At 44.8% G+C, this 23,008-nt stretch overlaps 1 protein-coding gene across 1 annotated transcript in view; it reads left to right on the forward strand.

The window, feature by feature from the left end:
• Positions 1 to 1,961: 1,961 nt before the first annotated feature.
• LOC129709149 (cilia- and flagella-associated protein 69-like) overlaps positions 1,962 to 23,008 on the forward strand; it is a 109,979-nt gene continuing 88,932 nt past the window's right edge. Inside the window, exons 1-3 of the mRNA XM_055655301.1 lie at positions 1,962 to 2,225; positions 6,439 to 6,501; positions 16,876 to 16,941. Of these exons, the coding sequence (XP_055511276.1) occupies positions 2,070 to 2,225; positions 6,439 to 6,501; positions 16,876 to 16,941 (285 nt within the window). The 5' untranslated portion in view covers positions 1,962 to 2,069. The remainder of the gene's footprint in view (positions 2,226 to 6,438; positions 6,502 to 16,875; positions 16,942 to 23,008) is intronic.

Here is a 23,008-nt window from a genome sequence, read left to right on the forward strand (position 1 = left end):
GTTGGGGAAGTCCAGGACAAGGGGTCACAGCTTAAGGATAAGGGGGAAATCCTTTAAAACCGAGATGAGAAGAACTTTTTTCACACAGAGAGTGGTGAATCTCTGGAACTCTCTGCCGCAGAGGGTAGTCGAGGCCAGTTCATTGGCTATATTTAAGAGGGAGTTAGATGTGGCCCTTGTGGCTAAGGGGATCAGGGGGTATGAGAAAAGGCAACGGGATACTGAGTTCATATTTAATTGCAGGCTCGAAGGGCCGAATGGCCTAAAATATTCTATGTTACTATGTTTTTCTATGTACAATAGGTCCACCACATTTGTGAGTGAACAGTTATGTTTTGGATATAGATCCTTTATAACACAGAACATAGAAATTTAAAGAAAATCCTAGAGGTACGTTATGTAGGCAGAGTGTAATGACTGTCTGGAATTAATTAATAATGGAGGCAAATACACAGAACATAGAACAATACAGAAACAGGCCTTTTGACCCACAATGAACATGATGCCAGGTTAATCTCCTCTGCCTGATAATGTTTCACATAACTCAATATCCTGTATATCCAGTTGCCTCTCTAAAAGCCTCTTAAACACCAAAATCATATCTGCTTCCAGCACCACCCCAGTACATTCCAGGAACCCATTACTCGGTCTCACCTTGAATCTATATCCTTCCGTCTTTGACACTTCCACTCTCAGAAAATGGTTCTGTCTGTCTACTCTATCTATGCCATAATTTTCTATACTTCTATCAGGTCTCCCTGTTAGTGCATTTAGTTTGACATTGGGGGTGGAGTAGTTGTAGAAATATGTGCGCACCAGACTAGGGCACTGGGGAGTCATAGTGTCATCCAGTGTGGACACAGTCCCTTCATCCGAACCTGCCCACACCAATCAACACAGCCAGAATATGTGACCCTAATATTAAGAGTGGTGAAATGGGATTGAGTTTCTTCAGCATTCTATGTAAATATCCGCATTCTCCAATACTGGCCTTCCAATCCTGCTCCACAGGCCTTCTGATCATCTCTGCATTTAGTTGCTCCGCCACTGGGAGCTAAACTTTCAACAGCCAAGGACGAAGTTCTGGAATTCACGACCTAAACATCCCTAACTTTTTGTCCTAGTATGCCTTTGATGTTTTCCCATTGGCAGGACAGTGGAAGAGTTGCTACCTAGCACCAGAGACCCGGCTCCGATCCTGACTACCGGTGCTGTCTGTACGGAGTTTATACGTTCTCCCTGTGACCGTGTGGGTTTTCTCCACGTGTTCCAGTTTTCACCCACACTCCAGACGTGCAGGTTTGTAGGTTAATTGGCTTTGGTAAAATTGTCCCGTGCATGTAGGTTAGTGTACGGGTGATCATTGGTGAGCCTAAGGGCCTGTTCCCATGCTGGTTGTCCAAAGTCTTGTCTAAAGACCAGAGCTGAATCAGACATAAGCGATAAATTTACTTAAATGCACTCCCCTGAGCAATCTGTAGAGGTCTTGGGCATATAAAGCTCCATAAGAATGTCATGGATAGGAAGGAACTGCAGAAGGGTTTCAGCCCGAAACGTTGCCTATTTCCTTCACTCCATAGATGCTGCTGCACCCGATGAGTTTCTCCAGCACTTTTGCCCACCTTCGATTTTCCAGCATCTGCAGTTCCTTCTTAAACAAGGAACTACAGTTTACAGATGCTGGATTTAACTCCGAAGATAGACACAAAACGCTGGAGTAACTCAGCGGGTCAGGCAGAGAAGTTCTGGAGAGAAGGAATGGGCGACGTTTCGGGTGGAGACCCTTCGTCAGACTGAGAGTCAGAGAGGGAGGGGAGGGGACACTGTGTTTCTACTCGCCCGTGGTTTACAGCAAAGTGACTGCAGCGCCAGGATCGCAGTGCATCGTCCGCCTCGGCCACCATAGCGCGGTTTCCCTAAGATGGCGTTCTCTCCATGGCAACGAGTTGCGCTGCCATGGCGACCGGTGGCAGCAACCACCTGGCAACGGAGAGCGGCGGACAGAGGGACAAAGCGCAGGCCCCGGTCCCGGCCCCACAGCTCCCGCTCAGCAGCCTCACCAACCCACCATGCGAGCGGGCAGGGTATGCGCCGTGTCTGGCGGCTGGCAAGTGCGAGCGCTAAAGGACGAGGCAGGAACAAACGCTAAAATCGCAATGAATGTCTATAACAGCATCCCCGTGGTGAGGCACATCATCAGAGACAGTGACCTGGGACGGAAGCAGGCAAGTCACATAACACCAGCGATTGTATCTCTCCTGCCTGTGTGCTGTCCCCTCCTGGGTTCTGGTCACCGCTTTACTGAGAGGATGTGGAGGCTTTGGAGAGGGTGCAGACAGAGGAGGTTTGCCAGAATGCTGCCCGGATTTGAGGGTATTATAAGGAGAGTTTAGACAAACTTGGAAGGACACAATGTGCTGGAGTGGAGTAACTCAGCGGGTCAGCCAGCATCTCTGGAGAACATGGATAGGTGATATTGCAGGTTGAGAAGCTTCTTCAGACTGTTTATAGGGGGGGTAAAGGAAGCTGGAAGAGGGGGAGAGGTAGGGCAAAGCATGGCAAGTAAGAAAGGGGGAGGGGTGTTTGGGAGTTAAAGGGGAGTTGTGGGGGGTTAGTTAGAGGCTACCTAAAATTGGAGAATTCAATGTTCATACCGTTGGATTGTAAGCTGCTCGCGAAATATAAGGTGCTGTCCCTCCAGTTTGCATGTGGCCCCGGATAGGCCCCGAATAGGGAATGGGAATGGTAAGGGGAGTTAAAATTATTAGCAACTGGAAGGTCCAGTAGACCTTGGCAGACTGAGCGCAAGTATTCTGCAAACAATAGACAATAGGTGCTGGAGTAGGCCATTCGGCCCTTCAAGCCAGCATCGCCATTCGATGTGATCATGGCTGATCATCCCCAATCAGTACCCCATTCCTCCCTTCTCCCCATATCCCCTGACTCCACTATTTTTAAGAGCCCTATCTAGCTCTCTCTTGAAAGCATCCAGAGAACCTGCCTCCACCGCGCTCTGAGGTAGAGAATTCCACAGACTCCCACTATCTGTGAGAAAAAATGTTTCCTTGTCTCCATTCTAAATGGCTTACTCCTTATTCTTAAACTGTGGCCCCTGGTTCTGGACTCCCCCAACATCGGGAAAATGTTTCCTGCCTCTAGCATGTCCAAGCCCTTAACAATCTGATATATTTCAATGAGATACCCTCTCATCCTTCTAAACTCCAGAGTGTACAAGCCCAGCTGCTCCATTCTCTCAGCATACGACAGTCCCGCCATCCCGGGAATTAACCTTGTAAACCTACGCTGCACTCTCTCAATAGCAAGAATGTCCTTCCTCAAATTAGGGGACCAAAACTGCACACAATACTCCAGTTGTGGTCTCACTAGGGCTCTATCCAACTGCAGAAGGACCTCTTTGCTCCTATATTTGATTCCTCTTGTTATAAAGGCTAACATGCCTTTCGCTTTCTTCACTGCTTGCTGACTCCCAAATCCCGTTGTACTTCCCCTTTTCCCAACTTGATGTCATTTAGATAGTAATCTGCCTTCCTGTTTTTGATACCAAAGTGGACAACATTACATTTATCCACATTAAACTTCATCTGCCATGCATCTGCCCACTCTCCCAACCTGTTCAAGTCATCCTGCAGTCTCATAGCATCCTCCTCACAGTTCACACTGCTACCCGGCTTTGTGTCATCTGCAAATTTGCTAATGTTACTTTGAATCCCTTCATCCAAATCATTGATGTATATTGGTAAATAGCTGCGGTCCCACTGCAGCACCGAGCCTTGCGGTACTCCACTAGTCACTGCCTGCCATTCTGAAAGGGACCCGTTGATCCCTGCTCTTTGTTTCCTGTCTGCCAACTACTTCTCTATCCATGTCAGCACTCTACCCCCAATACCATGTGCCCTAATTTTGCCCACTAATCTCCTATGTGGGACCTTATCAAATGCTTTCTGAAAGTCCAGGTACAATACATCCACTGGCTCTCCCTTGTCCATTTTCCTAGTTACATCTTACCCCTTTGTAAATCCATGCTGACTCGGACCGATCCTGTTACTGCTATCCAAATGTGCGGCTATCTCATCTTTTATAATTGACTCCAGCATCTTACCCACCACCGATGTCAGGCTAACTGGTCTATAATTCCCTGTTTTCTCTCTCCAGCCTTTCTTAAAAAGTGGGATAACATTAGCTACCCTCCAATCAACAGGAACTGATCCTGAGTCTATAGAACATTGGAAAATTATCACCAATGTATCCACAATTTCTAGACCCACTTCCTTAAGTATCCTGGGATGCAGACCATCAGGCCCTGGGGATTTATCAGCCTTCAGTCCCATCAGTCTATCCAGCACCATTTCCTGCCTAATGTAGATTTCCTTCAGTTCCTCTGTCACCCCAGATCCTCTGGCCACTACTATATCAGGAAGATTGTTTGTGTCCTTAGTGAAGACAGATCCAAAGTACCTGTTCAACTCATCTGTAATTTGCTTATTCCTCATAATAAATTTACCTTTTTAGGTCTTCAAAGGTCCAACTTTGGTCTTAACTATTTTTTTTCCTCTTCACATACCTAAAGGAGCTTTTACTGTCCTGCTTTATATTCTTGTCGCTGAGTCTATGCTTGGTCTCGCCAATGTACAGGAGGCCACATTGGAAACAACGATGCAATAGATATGGTTAGTGGAAATGCATGTGAGCCTCTGTCTCACCTGGAAGGATTGCACAGGTCAAGGACTGAGGCATAGGGACAGGTGTTACATCTCCTGTGGTTGCAGGGGAAAGTACCTAGAAAGGGGGTAGTTTGGGTGGGAAGGGACGAGTGAACCAAGGAGTTGCAGAGGGAGCAATTTCTCTGGAAGGTGGAAAGAGGTGGAGATGGAAAGATGTGACTGGTGGTGGGATCACGTTGGAGGAACGGAAATGTTGGAGGATACCGCGGCTGGTGGGGTGAGAGATGAAGACCAGGGGAACCAGGGATTCTTGTTCTGTCTGGGGGAAGGGGCAAGAGCAGAACTATGGGACACAGACGGGACAGGGGTGAGGGATCCATCTGTGACAGAAGGCGGTACACTACATTTACTAAAGAAAGAGGACATCCCTAATGTCCTAAAATGGAAAGTCTCATCTTGGGAACAGATGTGGCGAAGACGGAAGAATTGAAAGTATGAAATTTGTAAGAGGCAGGGTGCGAGGGAGTGCAGTCCACATAACTGCGGGAGTCGGTAGGTTTATGGTAGATTTGGCAATAGTCTACCCTGTGAAGGAGTCAGAGATCAAGAAAGGGGAGAGAGATGTTGGTGATGGTCCAGGTGAAGTTGAGGGCAGGGTGGAGGTTAGTGGTGAAGTTAATAGTGCCAGCGTGTGCCTGAAATAAGGCCTGTTGATCATAACTTACAAAAACCCAGGCATAACTGTGGCCAATGTGAGTGCCCACGGTTACACCTTTAACTTAGAGAATTTGAGGAGTTAAAAGAGAACGAAGAGTGAAGACAAGTTCCGCCAGAAGGCGGAGAGTATTAATTGAGGGAAATTAATTGGTTTCTGTTAGGGGAAGAAACAAGGGGGACTTGGATGGAATCGAGTTTTGTGGAGATGAGTTCAGTGGGGCAAGAGCAGGCAGAGACGATGGGTCTACCAGGGTAGTCCTGTTTCAGGATCATGGGATGGAGATAGAAGCGGGCAGTGCGGGTTTGGTAAATGATAAGGTTGGTGGCTGTGAAAGGGAGATCGCCCGAGGCAATGAGATCAGAAACGGTTTGGGAGAGGATGGTCTGGTGTTCGTCTGTGGGTCATGGTCAAGGGGTAGATATGAGGAGATGTCCGAGAGCTGGCACCTTGTCTCAGTATGGTAGAGGTCAGCCCACCAGACTACAACAACACCTCCCTGGTCAGCCGTTTTAATAACAATGTTGGGATTGTCAACCAGTGAGTGGAGGGCTGTGTGTTCAGAGGGTGAGATAACTAAGCGTAGTTATGTCACCCCCTCTGAATGCACATTACTTCTGTCGATTAACTCCACTCCCTCGGGAATTTTGTTCAAGGTGGCATGCAATATTGTAGCAAGAGAAATTGAGAAAAATAGTGGAGCAATATTGCAATTATGTTTGACACCAGTCTTCACTGACAATGGTTATGTTATTGTCCCATTGCTTCATGTCTTGGCCTGCAATCACCCCTCCCTTATCAGGTTCCACTAATCACCTTCCATCCTCTTTCTTTACCATCACCGTCCCCACCCCCATCATGCTTCATCAGTCTATTTGTTCTCCTTATTTGTTATTACCTATCACCCACCAGTTTGAAAATCCTGGAGGTAAAATATCTTTGTTATTGCAAGTCTGAAACTCTCCAGCTGCAACCCCTTTTTACAACACACTTTCTTTTTAACTATTCAATATAACCTAATCTTTTTTTCCTGTTTATAAGGATGTATGCCCAAGGCCTGTGGACATAAATCGTATTGCTGATCTAATAGAAGATAAATACTCAGTGAGTAGTTTATTGGTAAAATCTGATCTTACCTCTACCTTAATATTATTGTGTTGTTTATACTGCCCTAAGGCTACGTATGGGTTTATCATAATCAAAACAGTTTTTGCATTGTGGCTCCCATGAGATGAACCTAAGAATTCTATTCAGCGACTATTTTTCACTGAGCTGTTAGAGTCTTAGAGTTATACGAGGGCTCGTAGAGCCAAAATGTTTTGCCCATCTACACTAATCGTATTAGTACTGTACCTTTAGAACATAGAACATTACAATATAACACAGGCTCTTCATCCCATGGTGTCTGCACCTACCATGAGACCAATTTAAACTGCACATTTGCTTGCACGTGATATTTTTCCTTCAATTACCTGCCTATTCATGTGCCCTTTTAAGTACCTTTTAAATGTTGCTTCTTTAAACCTATGCCCTCTAGTTTTTGCTCCCCGTACCTTGGAAAAACACTCTATGCATTCACCCTATCCATTCCCATCTTGATTTTACTTCGGAGTCACGTGAGTGACTTCGTGAAGAAGCCCGCCCCAGGACGCATTGCGGCATTACGTTTCAGCATGCAAAGCGGCAGCCGGGAGTCAGGGCTCCCGAAGAAACGAGAAAAAATCTAAGTTTAGGTAAGTACTTACCTTTACTGTTACAGCCCCTTTGCGTCTGCTTGTTTCCCGCAGGGCGTGCAAGCGGCCCCTTGGACTCCGGGAGGAGTTTTCCGTTCGAGGGAGGGGAGGAAAGACGCTACTAGGGAGAGAGAGCGCCGGCGGACCATGAATGGGAGCTGTGCCGGTGCCGGTAAACTGTCCACAGGGGCGACATTGAGAGCGCAGGAAGACGGCGCTAGCACTGCGTTGGGGTCCCCTCAGTCCTCGCTCGCTCGCGAGTACTGTCCAGGTGAGGCAGGCAGGCGGGCGGGAGGAGGCTTCCGACATTTGCGGAGCCGTTAGGGGGACCCACTGTGCAGTGCTGGCGTGGAGTGCGCTGCAGCCCGAGTGCAGGTGAGCAGCAGCCCGAGTGCAGAGAGAGAGAGAGCGAGGACCGCTAATCAGCGCCCCGCTCCCGACTCTGCATCAAGCCCGTCAGCATCTGCTGCGGGCTTGGGGGGGGAAATGCTGCACCTGCCCGCTCGACGCAAGGACGTCGTTGGGCAGCAAACAGGGGTGGACCGCTTAGCGGGCGGTCCGCAAACCCGACACCGCGACCGAGCCAGCCCGCTAGCACCTGAGCAGCGGGCTGGATGTGTGTAAAACCCGGCGGTGGAGCTGACATCGGACTGGGACGTCTCTCCACCCAGGAGGGGGAGAGACAGCCGCCTGAGCTGCAGGAGCGGCTCTTGGGCATTGGAAAGGTGAGTTTGCAGTTGTTTTTTATTACAGATTTCAGGAACTCAACGCAAAAAACTCGCAAAGAGAAACTGCCCCGCTCCAACTCTACCAGCGGGGCAGCAACCGGCGGCAGCGTCGCTCGCAGAGCGTTTTCGCTATCCCTGAGACCGAGCCAAGCCAGTCTCGCCAGAGCCTACACGGCGGACTGGGAAAGCGGCCAGAAAGCCAAACGGCCGGTCGTCTCCGATTCGTCGGAGGGGGACATGTCTCTACCAAAGCAGAGAGAGACAGCCGCCTGAGCTGCACTTAGCAGCTCCTGGAGGAGAAGGTCCACCGGGAACAGCAGTGCTCCCGGCGAGACAGGACAGGCAACCTCCTCCACAGTGTCGAGTCAGGCACTGCCCTTTGCTACCCTCATACCACGGGTTGGAGCAGGAGGCTAGCATTGGTGACCAGGGCAGGGCTGGTCTGCAAATGGGGCAGGCGGACAAAATCGGGAGTATGCATGAGGTGCAGGATCAGGAACAGCTGTTGGGTGTCGTGGACCGCTTCGTAGCAACCCCACGGGCTGGAGCACTGCCGGAGCCAAAACAATGGCAGCCAGCAAAACCTCTATACAGCACCAGAGAACTATGAGGCCCCTGTGAGGCCCTTAAGGGGAATAAGCCTAAAACAGCAAAATCTGGAAGTTGTGGGGGGGCCTTATGCGGGCATAAAAACTCAAGCTACAGCGGATCCGAAGGCTCCTGATGTCAGCTATCACAGCCTATGCTTGTTCTGTGGAGAGATAAAGAGATCAACACCAGCAGATTCGAACTAAATAATCTCTCTCCGAAGGGAAATATAAACACCTGCCCTCAATCTCAAAGATGCAGGCTTGAGCAAAGCCCAGCAGCGGAGGCAGACTCACTGCTATTTGGGAGAGATCTGAACAAAAAGCTGAAGGAGATCGAAGAGGTATCAAAAACCTTCGGCATCATGAGGGCAGGCCAAGGGACGAGCAAACCACGACTTTCGATACCCTAACAGCAGCACCTCACGGCATCCACCAGTCTATGTCTAGAATATGGGACTGGTGAAAGCTTGGGGCCGCACTATCCCCAAAGATCTTTTAGATCAGGGCCCGCTGCGGACCCCCTGGAAAATGCGCCCCCCCCCCCAACGTCGCCAGCACATCCTCAGAACAAAAGCACTCAGAAAACAGAAAACACAAAACCGCCAATAACCATGGAGGTAGGTGGGTCTGGTTCCTACCAGCATATAGAGCGCTTTCTTGGACTATCTTGGCTTTCATATTAATTCAGTCCACGTAACTATAAGGATGCCAAGAGACAACATAGTTGAATTGGCACAAACAAGCACAAAGTAATGGTCAAACTACCAACTACTCGACAAATAACAGAGTAATTGGGAAAAAATGGTACCATTTCTGTCTACATCATTCAGATGTTAGTATCAAAAACAACATATACGTTGTCATTGAGCATCTCATGAAGTTACCCACTGAAGTAATATCAGAAAGACAGTGGTGGGGTTACCACTTATACTGGGCATTAATTATCTAAAAAATGTTCGGGTGAATTTTATGAGTTTTAAAGCACTTGCATGTATGGGTATAAATAGACTACACTATGGAGGTGGCCTATATTAACCATATGGCAGCATAAAGTCGGTATCATATGAGAAGTTGGTCAAACCAATTTGGCAATGGTATATCCATAGATGTATTTGACTATCAACAACTTACCTGGGCGGTAAGAAAAATACAGTGACAGACACCAGGTCACATAATATTAAGGACTACATCAATTAGATGTTTTCATATAAAGTTAACAAAACTATTAAGCTAAATGATGCAACAGATATTAATGCATTTCATTGTCGCTGTACTGTACACTGACAATGACAATTAAAATGGAATGTGAAACTGATATCGATTATTTGCATTAACGCTATATCACCAGGTGTTCGGGGATGTCCTATGTATGTCGCGGGGGGAAACCAGACCCTGGGCCAGTGGAATCCTCATTAAAAAATTTCTCTGGGACAGATAGTTCCAGCAGAAAGATCGTCAGCTATATATATTAACTTTTCTGACCTATAGGTCATGTTGTCATTCAAGAATGTATTTATAATATTGATAGACAAATGCGTTCACGCTGCATTGGTGAAATTAATTCTATGTATTTTTCCCTTCTGCCTCACCAATCGAGAACAACGCACAGTACAAAAGGATTCTGCTTCAGGTATTTGATAGTACCTGACGGACTTACGCAGCCCTTGTTTCACTTCACGCCATGACATGGCTGTTGAAACTTGGATGGTGTTTTTCCAGTACCCAGAATTATTAATATCGGAGCCGGGCACAAATCAACTGTGCCATGAGAAATAAGCTCCTGAGCTGCAGATTCTGCGCAAGCCTCTGGGACTGGGATTGTTATACTGAATAATCGACACCATGTCAGCATCCTTTTGAACATCCACTGGACTACAATACTTGTCCAGTATCAAGAGAAGTACTGCAAGGATAAAGGGGAAAACCTACTCATCCGATACAGGTACTACGAACTGGAATTCCTGGAGAACCTTCATCATGATGAAGGATTCGGCTACAGTGCCATCAACACAGCTAGAATTGCCCTGCCTGTTCTTTTTCAAAACAGCTACAGGACAACAGGCCATGGGGTCACTGGCTGGTGGTAAATTTGAAGGGTATTAAAACTCTAAACCCCTAGACTAGGTACACCTATATATGGGATGTCACAGTGGTTAACCACACTTCAGGGGATCCCACCAGCCAGAGTCCTAAACCTGAACCTTCTATGCACTAAAAACATATGTTAAAGGCACATGGAGCAGCACAGAGTGTCCAGTCACTACTCCTATTTTCAACTAGACACCATGCTCACAGCTTCAGACCAGATCTCTATCATTTGTTCAGGGAATGGTCAAACCAGACCAGGAACACTTTATCCAGTCATAAAAAACGGGCTACCCGCCAGAAAACACGGTATGTGCCAAGACCCTATTACCTTACATAGACACAACCTAATTATGCGAGGGAGATGAAAAGCCTTGTGGGTTGGTCACAAAACACCTTGTGGTCGGGTAACAAGCCTTTTTTGAAATGGCTCAAGCAGGTTAAAGCTCCTGGGATAAAACTAACATGTATAAAGTTGTCATCCCACAGGAGAAGCTTCCACGTCAACGGCAAAAGAATGGACGTGCCTGTAAACCACATCCTGGCTACAGCAGAATAGTGGGGGTAAAACGTTCAGAGAAATAAATTATTATAAACTGTTGACAAAACCTGTTTTTATTTGCAGGAAGATTCCAATCTGCAAATATTCAAATTAGCCAAGGGGAGCATTTAAAATTCTTCAGTGTTATTGTAAAATACCATTGGTTTTTTTTCTATAAACAGAATCATTGGTTGATTATGATAACACGCTTCCTCCCTCAAAGGCTTCGGCAGCGAGTGATATAAGCTGTTACACGGTTTGAAATCACAGAGCTTTGAAATCTTCACGAAGTCACTCACGTGACTCCGAAGTAAAATAGTAAGATTAAACGAGAACTTACCAGTTTGAAGTTTGATCTGTATTTTATGAGGAGTTACGATGAGGGATTACGTGCCCTCCGCTCCCACCCTCATTACATGGATCAAACTGATAATTGATGTCTTTTTATTCTTTACTATGTTACTTCAAATACGTGTCTGTCTGTGATTCCACACCGCTGCTTTGAAGTTATGCCGCAATGCATCCTGGGGCGGGCTTCTTCACGTAATCCCTCATCGTAACTCCTCATAAAATACAGATCAAACTTCAAACTGGTAAGTTCTCGTTTAATCTTACTATTTTACACCCTTCTATAAGATCACCCTTAAAGAATAAAATCCTAGCCTGCCCAACCTCTCGCTTTAGCTCAGGTCCTCAACATTCTTGAACCATATTTTTACATCTTCTCTGCACTCTTTTCAGCTTAATTATATATTTCCTATAGCAGTGTGACCAGAATTTAACATAATGTACAATTAACACCAATGTCTTGTACAACTATAACATAATGTGCCAGCGTTTTTACTCAATCCCCTGACTAATGAAGGCCAATACACCAAGATCCTTTGTCCTCACCCTATCTACCTGTTCAAGGAACTATATACTTGTACTCCCTGATCTCTTTCCTTCACCACACTCCCCAGCATCCTACCCCAACGACTTTCCAACTGCTCGCACTTATAAAGTACAGGTATTGATATTTATCAGGATGCATCACAGCTTGGTTTAGGAACAGCTCCTTCCAAGACCGCAAGAAATTGCAGTGAATTGTGGACGCAGCCCAGACCATCACTCTACCCAATCTCCCTTCTATTGACAATTTATACCTCACGCTGCCTCGGCAAGGCCAGCAGCGTAATCAAGGATGAATTGCACCCTGGCCACTCCCTCTTTTCCCCTCTCCCATCAGGCAAAAAGGTATAGAAGTTATAGGTACACTTCCACATTCTGGGGCAGTTTCTTCCCAGCTATTATCGGGCAACTGAATCATCCTACCACAACCAGAGAGCAGCGCTGAACTACTATCTACCTGATTGGTGACCCTCGGACTATCCTTGATCGGACTTTGCTGGCCTTACCTTGCACTAAATGTTATTCCCTTAACATGTATCTATAAACTTTAAAAGGCTCGATTGTAATCATGTCAGGGCTCTCACTTAACTTTTTATCTATGTTTCCAGCTGGGCAACCTAGGCAGCTTTTTAGATTGCCAAATGACAGTTTAGGTGGTCATTTAAGATGGCTTGTGTAAAAAAGTAATCTACACAATCTGAAGTTCAAGATCATCTTTAATCAGTACCCAAATTATAACGGTACAGCAGGTCGTTAGTTGTTAGTTCATCGTTACCGCTTCCAAGACTGACTAGTGTAGGAAGTGGGTGTTAGTATGAATCATACATTAAGGTGGGGTTAGTGATGCTATTCTACTATGATTGGTTCACATGCAATAACCAATCTACATCCTTCCCTGTAAAGAGCAAATATAGTTAAACACACATGCAGCTAGAATTCAAATATACTCGCCATATCTATCAGGCGGTCTACTAATATGGCCCGAACGCGTACGGACCAAGCCCTCTCCCCCTTCGCCAGAAAAGTTAGAGGGAGGCGGTATACCCGGAAGTGAGAAAGCAGCTGGGGACACCCGTGGTGACCGACAGGGGGAGCATGCGGGAGAGGTAGTATTGTTGTTAATCATAGCCGCCAGGCGTGGTGGGGTAAGGGACATGCTGGAACTGGTGGTGGACACATCAGCAGATGGCTGTTACAGTAGAGGTGGAGCGAAAGGATCAGCTGGTGGTTGACTTGGCTCCTTCACAACCATCAATTGTTCGAGGCTCCAACGGTACAAGGCGCCATCGATGTCAACAAGGTAAGATTGGGGTTCTTCAGATGGGCCAACAACGCAACCTACACGGGAATGTCCCACAGTAGTTTGCAAACCGACGACTTGGGCTGGTAGTAGTGGTTTAAGTGGTTTGCTGGACTTGTCATGAGATCGTTTCTGGATGTCGTGTTTCTCCTGGATACGCTTCTGGATCATAGCTGGCTGAGTTAATGCCGAATGGCATTCTTAGAAATTTAAATCTGCCAAATGGAGTGGAAAATGTGGTCAGGTAGCTCGCCCCTTGTTGTGGAAGTAGTTACAATTAGGATATCTCTGAGGAGGCTCATTGGCGAATCCCCGATTAGACGGCTGAGAGGGCTCAGTCATAAATGTTCTGTTATCGGTCGGTGTTTGTAGTCTGTGGAAAACCATCAGGTTTATGGTCTTCTTCTCAGAGTCAAGCTGTTTGCTTAATGGAGCAACAAACTTAGACATACAACAGGCATGTGTTGCTTGCTCAAGGGTTAAATCAGGATTCCGCAGTAACTCAGTGCTTAGCTTCTGATCAATCAACCCAGAAACTAGTTTATCCCTTATCAGCTCATTCGTCATGGTTTCGAATCGGCACCTCTGAGCCATGTATCTTAAATCACAAACAAATCTCTCTAACGGCTCATCAGGAAGCTGGTGTCTAACTCTCTCTTAAATCCATCCAGTGACTTGGCCTCCACTGCCCTCTGTGGCAGGGAATTCCATAAATTCACAACTTTCTGGGTGAAAAAGGTTTTTCTCACCTCAGTCTTAAATGACCTCCCCTTTATTCTAAGACTGTGGCCCCTGGTTCTGGACTCGCCCAACATTGGGAACATTTTTCCTGCATCTAGCTTGTCCAGTCCTTTTATAATTTTATATGTTTCTATAAGATCCCCCCTCATCCAGAGAACCTGATGCCCTTCACCACTATGATCTGATCATTCTCATCCGCTTCGAAGGAAACACATTTGGTGCTCCCGCTACTTCCCATCTCGTCAGCATTAAATTAAAAAGCAAACAGACGAAATAAGAAAGTAAAATGAACTAATTGTCTCTGCCAGAAGTTGCAGGCACCTTGGAAAAAGAGACCCAGTCACAGGCCGTCACCGATATCCACTCCATCATGCCTCTCGAATGCATGCATAAAGCAATCTACATCCTAGATGAGAATGATCAGATCACAGTGGTGAAGGGCATCAGGCTCTCTGATAGTGTTATCAGCCGTATGTGAGATGCTTCGCCGTCTACTGAAAAATCACAACCATCTCCAGAAAAAACTTCAAGTGGAACTTCACCACCTTCTTCTGTCCAGCCAATAGTTACTAACGAAGAAGTCCGAAAACAAATTTCTGGACAGTTGGCTCATGAGCGGGCAAGACAAGATTTGAACTTTCAGAGAGGCTTGAACATGATAAACACTATGTTCACGATGAGATCTAAACAACACATAACTTAAGATCATCCTTAATCCACATACAGATTTGACAGCATGTTAGTAGTCACTGCCTCCTGTCTGCTACCGAACTGCGTAGCATAGGAAGTGGGTGTTAATATAAATAATACAGTAAGGCGGGGTTAGTGATGCTAACCTATATATGATTGGTTGCATGCATAAACCAATCTGCATCTGGTAAGACCACATCTGGATTATTGTGTACAGTTTTGGTCTCCTAATTTGAGGAAGGACATCCTTGTGATTGAGGCAGTGCAGCGTAGGTTCACGAGATTGATCCTTGGGATGGCGGGTCATATGAGGAAGGATTGAAAAGATTAGGCTTGTATTCACTGGAGTTTAGAAGGATGAGGGGGAATCTTATAGAAACTTATAAAAGCACTGGACAGGCTAGATGTGGGAAAAATGTTCCCAATGTTGGGCGAGTCCAGAACCAGGGGCCACAGTCTTAGAATAAAGGGGAGGCCATTTAGAACTGAAAAAAACGTTTTCACCCAGAGAGTTGTGAATTTGTGGAATTCCCTGCCACAGAAAGCAGTGGAGGCCAAGAGAGAGGTTAATGGATTTAAAAGAGAGTTAGATAGAGCTCTCGGGGCTGGTGAAATCAAGGGATATAGGCAGAAGGCAGGCATGGGTTATTGATTGGGGATGATCAGCCATGATCACAATGAATAGTGGTGCTGGCTCGAAGGGCCGAATGGCCTCCTCCTGCACCTATTTTCTATGTTTTCTATGTTTCTAGCACAGAAACAGGCCCTTCGGCCCACCGTGCCGACCAGCGATCACCCCCGCACACTCGCACGATCCTACACACTAGGGACAATTTAAAATTTCACTGAAGCCCGTTCACCTACAAACCTGTATGTTCCAGAGTGTGGGAGGAAACCGGAGCACCCGGAGAAAACCCACACGGTCACAGAGAGAATGTATAAATTCCATAGAGATAGCAGCGGGATCAAACCCGGGTCTCTGGCTATGTAAGGCAGCAACTCTACCACTGCGTCACCGTGCCGCAATTCAACAGAAAAATCAATACATAGTCTTTTCAAATGATGAGGTTGAAAAGTGTTCAAAGGGACCTAGTACATCTGACGCAAATCATTGTAACTTAACATGCATGTGAAGTAAGCAATTGGAAAGACTAATGATATATTTGCGTTTACTGCAAGAGGGTTTGAGTATAAGAATGGAGACTTCTTTCTCCAATTATAGAACACTAGTGAGACTATTGTGTATAGGTCTGTTCTCTCTAACTAAGGAAGGATGTACTTGCAATAGTAGTGGAGAAGCTTGCTCAGCAGATGTAGGTAAAAAGCATAGCAGATAAAGTTAATGAAGCCATGATGGGAAGAGGCATTGGCGGATCAAAGAGAGTGTAATGGACTTGTTGGGCTATATATTCTATTTAGTTGCAGAATTTTATGTGATTCTAATGTTTCATTGAATACAAACTTTTGTTTTGGTTCCATCTCTCGACTTCTTTGCAAGTTTTCCTGAAAATATTAGCATATCATCTGAGACTGTTGTAATTAAAATATCTAAAAACTGTCAAAATGACTTTTGCACTGAATTCCATCAGATATAACATACAGTGAATAGCATGAATTTCTGCAACATCAAAAATATGGAACTCTGATTACTAACTGGTAGAAATCTGATTATTTCTGGGAATGCTACAATGCAATATTTCTACTTAAAACTAATATTCCATATAAAATAATATCAAATTGTCTTGCTGAAGACCTTCCTGAATCTTTTGTATTATTCCGCATCACGCTTCATCCTAAAAATGTTCAGTACGAATTCTCATAACTGAAAGTGATAATGTAATTTGATAATCATTACTGATTTATCTATGATTTCATTTTCATTTGCCTGTGATATTTGTCAGAACCTATTGTAATCATTCTATCATTAAATTTTGATTTGAAACCTACAATTATATTAATTGCTAAAAAGAGATATGTAATGATATCATGCTGGAATCTTAATTTATTTTTATTGCCTTGCTGCAGCATTTTAGGAGGGATTTAATTTCTAATTTTAACAATTTAAATCACTGAGTATCATGCATAAGAATTTTATTGGAATTTAGAATCGCCTTTTAAAATCACAGTGTTAAGTGTTGCACATATGAAGCCGTGTGTATCATTTTTGCATTTTCTGCAGTGCAACCTTGTTGAAAGACATCTGCATGCTTTGAAGAAGCTGGTGAAACATTATCAGTTTGGTTTTGTATCCTTTTTACTTGTGATAGTTCACCTATTTTCACCAATGTTATGTTTCATGCAATAAGTATAAATCAAAATGTTTTGTTGCAAGGTGCAAACATTGATTAGTTATGGGGAGAAGGCAGGAGAATGGGGTTAGGAGAGAGAGATAGATCAGCCATGATTGAATGGCGGAGTAGACTTGATGGGCCGGATGACATAATTCTGCTTATATCACTAATTACCTTATAATAGGCCATTCAACCTATTTGTGTTTTTTTTATTCTTTTACATCACGAATGATGCCCTTTTATCTGGCCCTTTTTATCTAGTTCTGTATATTTTCAGGTGATCCATCAGTCATTACAGTTTGTGGGAGAAATATGTCAAGTTTCCAATGCCTTCCATCTGAAAAAAATATTTCTTGAATGATTCCTAAATGGTCCAGTTCAAATGTGAAGATTTATTTTCTTGTTCTGGATTCCCCCCATCAGAAGAAATCATTTCTATTCTTCAGGGCCAAACTGGTAAAGCTGTTGCTTCATAGCACCAACAACGCAGGTTGATTCCTAACGCCCAGTGCTGTCGGTGTGAAGTTTTCTTGTTTCCCCTGTCATGACATGTGCTTTGTGAGGGTGTTCCAATTTCCTTCATATCTTTACAACATGCTGGTTGGTAAGTTAATTGGGCACTCTAAATTGCTACCAGTCTGCTGAATAGTCGTAGAATCTGGGGGAATTTGATAGGAATATGAGGAGACCAGGTTACAGGTAAAATTAGTATGGGAATAGAATTGCTCAATGAGCCAGCAAAGATTAGATGGCTGGGTCTCAGTCTGAAGAAGGGTTTCGGCCCGAAACGTCACCTATTTCCTTCGCTCCATAGATGCTGCTGCACCCGATGAGTTTCTCCAGCATTTTTGTGTACCTTCGATCTTCCAGCATCTGCAGTTCCTTCTTGAACACAAGATTAGATGGCTTCCTTCTATGATGCCTGTAGATATGGAAAACTCTTATAAATTTTTCGATCATTTTAAACATGTCAATTAGATCACCCTTAAATATAAACCAAAAATAATGTTATTTAAGTCTAAATTATATGTCTTCATTTAATAAGTAATGGCCTGGTATACATCTTATGAAACTATGCTACACCCCATCTAAGTCTAATATATCCTTCAAAATTTAGGTGCATAAAACTTGAATGCTATTACAAATAGAAATCTAATGTTCTCACTTCCTCCATTATGCACTCTTTTCTTGGGCCTCTCCATAATTTAATTTATCTCCAAAATTAGTGAATGAAAATTTGAATCAGTAGTTTATATCAAAAAGCAGTTCCTTGTTCAAATGACTTGTATTACATTTTAGATGCAAAAAGCTGGAATAACTCAGCGGGACAGGCAGCATCTCTGGAGAGAAGGAATGGGTGACGTGTCCGAAACTTCACCCATTTCTTCTCTCCCAAGATGTTGCCTGTCCCGCTGAGTTACTCTAGCTTTTTGTGTCTATCTTTGGTTTAAACCAGCATCTGCAGTTCCTTCCTACACATCTATCTATTTATCTATCTATCTATCTATCTATCTATCTATCTATCTATCTATCTATCTATCTATCTATCTATCTATCTATCTATCTATCTATCTATCTATATATATAAAAGTCAAATCCATCCGTCCGCCTGCAGTACGGATCCCTTCCTGCCTTTCGATTCGTTCCCGCCGTGCGATGTCACAATGCCCGATGCTCGCGGACGTCCAATCGGAATGGATCCATTTGCATGTACGGCTTTCCGGCCGCGTTTCTTCCTTTGATGCTCCGCAACTCCGAAACCGGACGCAGAATCGCCGACGTCTTTTCCATTTCGGTAGAGATTTCGCTTTTCTTTCTAAGTATCCGCTCCTCATTACATTTCGTCGTGTTTAGGTACACTTTTTTAATCAAATCCTTCACCCCCCCCCCCCCACCACCTCAATATTTCAAAAAGAATAAACTGGATTCTCACCCACACAAGCAGAACCAGCCCATGGGTGAACGTTCCATCGTGTGATGTCACAATGTCCAATGCTCAAATACATTGTTGCCGTAGAGAACGCTCAGTGATTATTCAAATTCTTCACTAACTGTCATTCTGGTTTTGCTTGTGAAGTGAAAAGCCCTGAATTGCATTTGTCTGATGCAGGAAGATTGTTCCAGATGTTGGGGAAGTCCAGGACACGCGGGACACAGTTTAAGGATAAAGGGGAAATCCTTTAGTACTGAGATGAGGGAAACATTTTTCACACAGATAGTGGTGAGTCTCTGGAACTCTCTGCCACAGAAGGTAGTGGAGGCCAGTTCATTGGCTATATTTAAGAGGGTTAGATGTGGCCCTTGTGGCTAAAGGGATCAGGGGGTATGGAGAGGGGGGGAGCTGTGAGGAGGATGCTAGGAGACTGCAAGGTGACTTGGATAGGCTGGGTGAGTGGGCAAATGTTTGGCAGATGCAGTATAATGTGGATAAATGTGAGGTTATCCATTTTGGTGACAAAAACGGGAAAGCAGACTATTATCTAAATGGTGGCCGATTGGGAAAGGGGGAGATGCAGCGAGACCTGGGTGTCATGGTACACCAGTCATTGAAGGTAGGCATGCAGGTGCAGCAGGCAGTAAAGAAAGCGAATGGTATGTTAGCTTTCATAGCAAAAGGATTTGAGTATAGGAGCAGGGAGGTTCTACTGCAGTTGTACAGGGTCTTGGTGAGACCACACCTGGAGTATTGCGTACAGTTTTGGTCTCCAAATCTGAGGAAGGACATTATTGCCATAGAGGGAGTGCAGAGACGGTTCACCAGACTGATTCCTGGGATGTCAGGACTGTCTTATGAAGAAAGACTGGATAGACTTGGTTTATACTCTCTAGAATTTAAGAGACTGAGAGGGGATCTTATAGAAACTTACAAAATTCTTAAGGGGTTGGACAGGCTAGATGCAGGAAGATTGTTCCCGATGTTAGGGAAGCCCAGGACAAGGGGTCACAGCTTAAGGATAAGGGGGAAATCCTTTAAAACCGAGATGAGAAGAACTTTTTTCAAACAGAGGGTGGTGAATCTCTGGAACTCTCTGCCACAGAGAGTAATTGAGGCCAGTTCATTGGCTATATTTAAGAGGGAGTTAGATGTGGCCCTTGTGGCCAAGGGGATCAGGGGGTATGGAGAGAAGGCAGGTACGGGATACTGAGTTGGATGATCAGCCATGATCATATTGAATTGCGGTGCAGGCTCGAAGGGCCGAATGGCCTAATACTGCACTTAATTTCTATGTTTCCCTCTCCTCACCCCTCTCCCTCTCCTCATCCATCCCCTCACCCCTCTCCCTCTCTCCTCCCTCACCCCCCCTCCCTCTCTACCCCACCCCCCCTTCCCTCTCTCCACCCGCCCCCTTCCCCCTACCCCTCTCCTCCTCCCTCTCACTCCCCCACTCTTTCCCGTCTCTCCCTCCACCCCTCTCCCTCTCCTCCCCTCCCTCCCCATCCCCCCCTCCCCCACATCTCTCTCTCCATCCCCCTCTCTCACCCCCTACCCCGCTCTCCTTTCCCTCCCAAATCTGTCATGTTTCCTCTTCCCTCCTCTCTCCCCTCCCTCCCCTCTTCACACCCACAACCCCCCCCTCCCCCCACCTGTGAGTTTGGGGGGTGGTTAATTTGAGTGTGATGCCGCAGCCCCTACTCCCCCTCCCCACCCCCCCCCCCCCCCCCCCCCCCCCCCCCCCCCCCCGCCGCAAACGCTGTTGGGTAAACAGACCCAACGGGTCTGCACTTGGTCTAGTGTCTATATAATATTAAAACTCTGTGGCTGCTGGCTGGCTGTGTTTCTGCCTGACTTGTGGGTGCCAGTCTCTGATTCGTTGCTACGCCAGCACCAGACCCACAAACGCCCAGATATTTTCCATTTCGGTAGAGATTTCACTTTTCATTCCAAGTATCCACTCCTCATTAATTTTGCTGTGTTTATGTACACATTTTTAATACAATCCTTCTCCCCCCCCCCCCCCCCCCCCCCACTCACTCATTTTGTCGCGACCATAACGGCTGCTGGCGCCCGCCTCTCTCCTCAAAGACACCATTGGAAAAACAGCCGCACTGCTGAGTGCTCGAATCTTCAGTTGGAGGACCACGTCTCCTGTGGGGGCTACGGGTAGGGAACGGCTGCTTTGGGGGAGTATATATTATATCTTGCCAGTCAAAACATATTTTTATCCTTGATTCTCTGCTGGTATACATGTTATGTCCTAAGGCTAGTTCCATTTCCTTGTACTTTTAATTTTGTAAATATTCCAATGTGCTTCGAATTAACAAATGCCAAGGCGGGAATAAGGACGTTGTTATGAGATCAGTGGTTAGCATATTGATAATAAATGTTTGTTTCTAATATGAGGGGGATCTCATTGAAACGTACTGAATAGTGAAAGGCTTGCATAGAGTGGATGTGGAAAGCATGTTTCCACAAGTGGGAGAGTCTAGGACTATACTCATAATCATAATTAAAGGACCTTCCAATTGGAAGGAGATGAGAGGGAATTTCTTTAGTCAGAAGATGGTGAATCTGTGGAATTCTCCAGAAAACTGTGGAGACCAAGACAATGAATATTTTTAAGGCAGAGATAGATAGATTCTTGATTAGTGTGGGTGTCAGCGGTTATGGGGAGAAGGCAGGAGAATGGGGTTAGGAGGGATAAATAGATCAGCCATAATTGAATGGCAGAGTAGACTTGATGAGCCGAATGCCTAATTCTGCTATTAATTTTACCCTTATGACCTTATGTCTTGCTGACCACATTTATGGTAATTCTTTACACTACTTTAGATCTATTAAATAAGCACACAATTTATTCTCACTGTCAATGAAAAGTAATACAATTGAGATACCGAGGGCTGTGTTGTGATGGCTAGGATATTTATTACTGACACGGGTGCAGAGATACAGTGTGGAAACAGGCCCTTCAGTCCACCAAGTTCTTGCCAATGATCGACCCATACACTAGTTCTATGTTATCCTACTTTCACATCTTAAGCACTTGGGGCAATTTTCAGAAGTCAATTAACCAACAAACCTGCACATCTCTGGAATGTGGGAGGACAATGGAGCACCTGGAGAAAACCTACATGGTCACAGGAAGAACGTACAAACTTTTCACAGACAGCACCTGTAGTCAGGATTGTTCTTGGGTTTCTGGCGCTGTAAGGCAGCAGCTCTTCGGCTGCGCCACTGTGCTGCCCACCTATCCTTACACTGAATATATTTAGCATTTGAATATTTCCAATCATTCAAACTGGAATGCACTATAATAGGACATTTAAAAAAAAAAAGAAAAGATAATTCAATATTAAAATGATTCTTATGTCAGATAAAGTTAACTTGCCTTCAATTAATGTGTTCATTTCTTAAAATTATTGTTTAGAACTGCAGTGTTCTCCTTTTTAATGTAAATTTAGTAATAGTAATAAAATATTCAAAAGACCTTCATGGGGGGGAAGTAGATATGATATTCTTGGATTTTTAAGACTGGTGCAAAAAAAATAAAGGAATCATAGAAACATTTTCTGCAGATATGCAATTGATTAACAGGAGAATAGTGCTACATTGGTCGTTATCTTGCTGAGGAAATGTTGCTAGTAGACTTCCACAGTGATATATGTATTATATAAATCCTTTTATTTCAACAAGAGCTAGGAATTACAAATAAATTGGCAAAAATTGTTGATTAAACAACACTAGTAAAGCTGAACAGAATAAGCTCCGGAGAATTGAAATTTAAATTAAGATTTAGGCACACAATTGTTGGATGAAACAACATATAGCGAATTATGCAGAATTTTTTTTAAACTATTACTGAAATGGGAAAAATAGTGTCTGGAAAATAAAGGAGATCTAGTAGCTTCTGAATGACAATAAATGGAAGCATTTGAAACAATGCTCCATGGCAAAGTTAAACTTATTACCTGTTATATTGTATTAAGAGGTCATCTTCGAGGGAAAATAATGTGGAGGGGGGGTGGTTAGTGATTGTGTGACGCCACAGGCCGCCCCCCCCCCCCCCCCCCACACACACACAC

This window comes from Leucoraja erinacea, chromosome 2 (assembly GCF_028641065.1).
Source record: "Leucoraja erinacea ecotype New England chromosome 2, Leri_hhj_1, whole genome shotgun sequence".
NCBI classification, from domain to species: Eukaryota; Metazoa; Chordata; class Chondrichthyes; order Rajiformes; family Rajidae; genus Leucoraja; species Leucoraja erinaceus.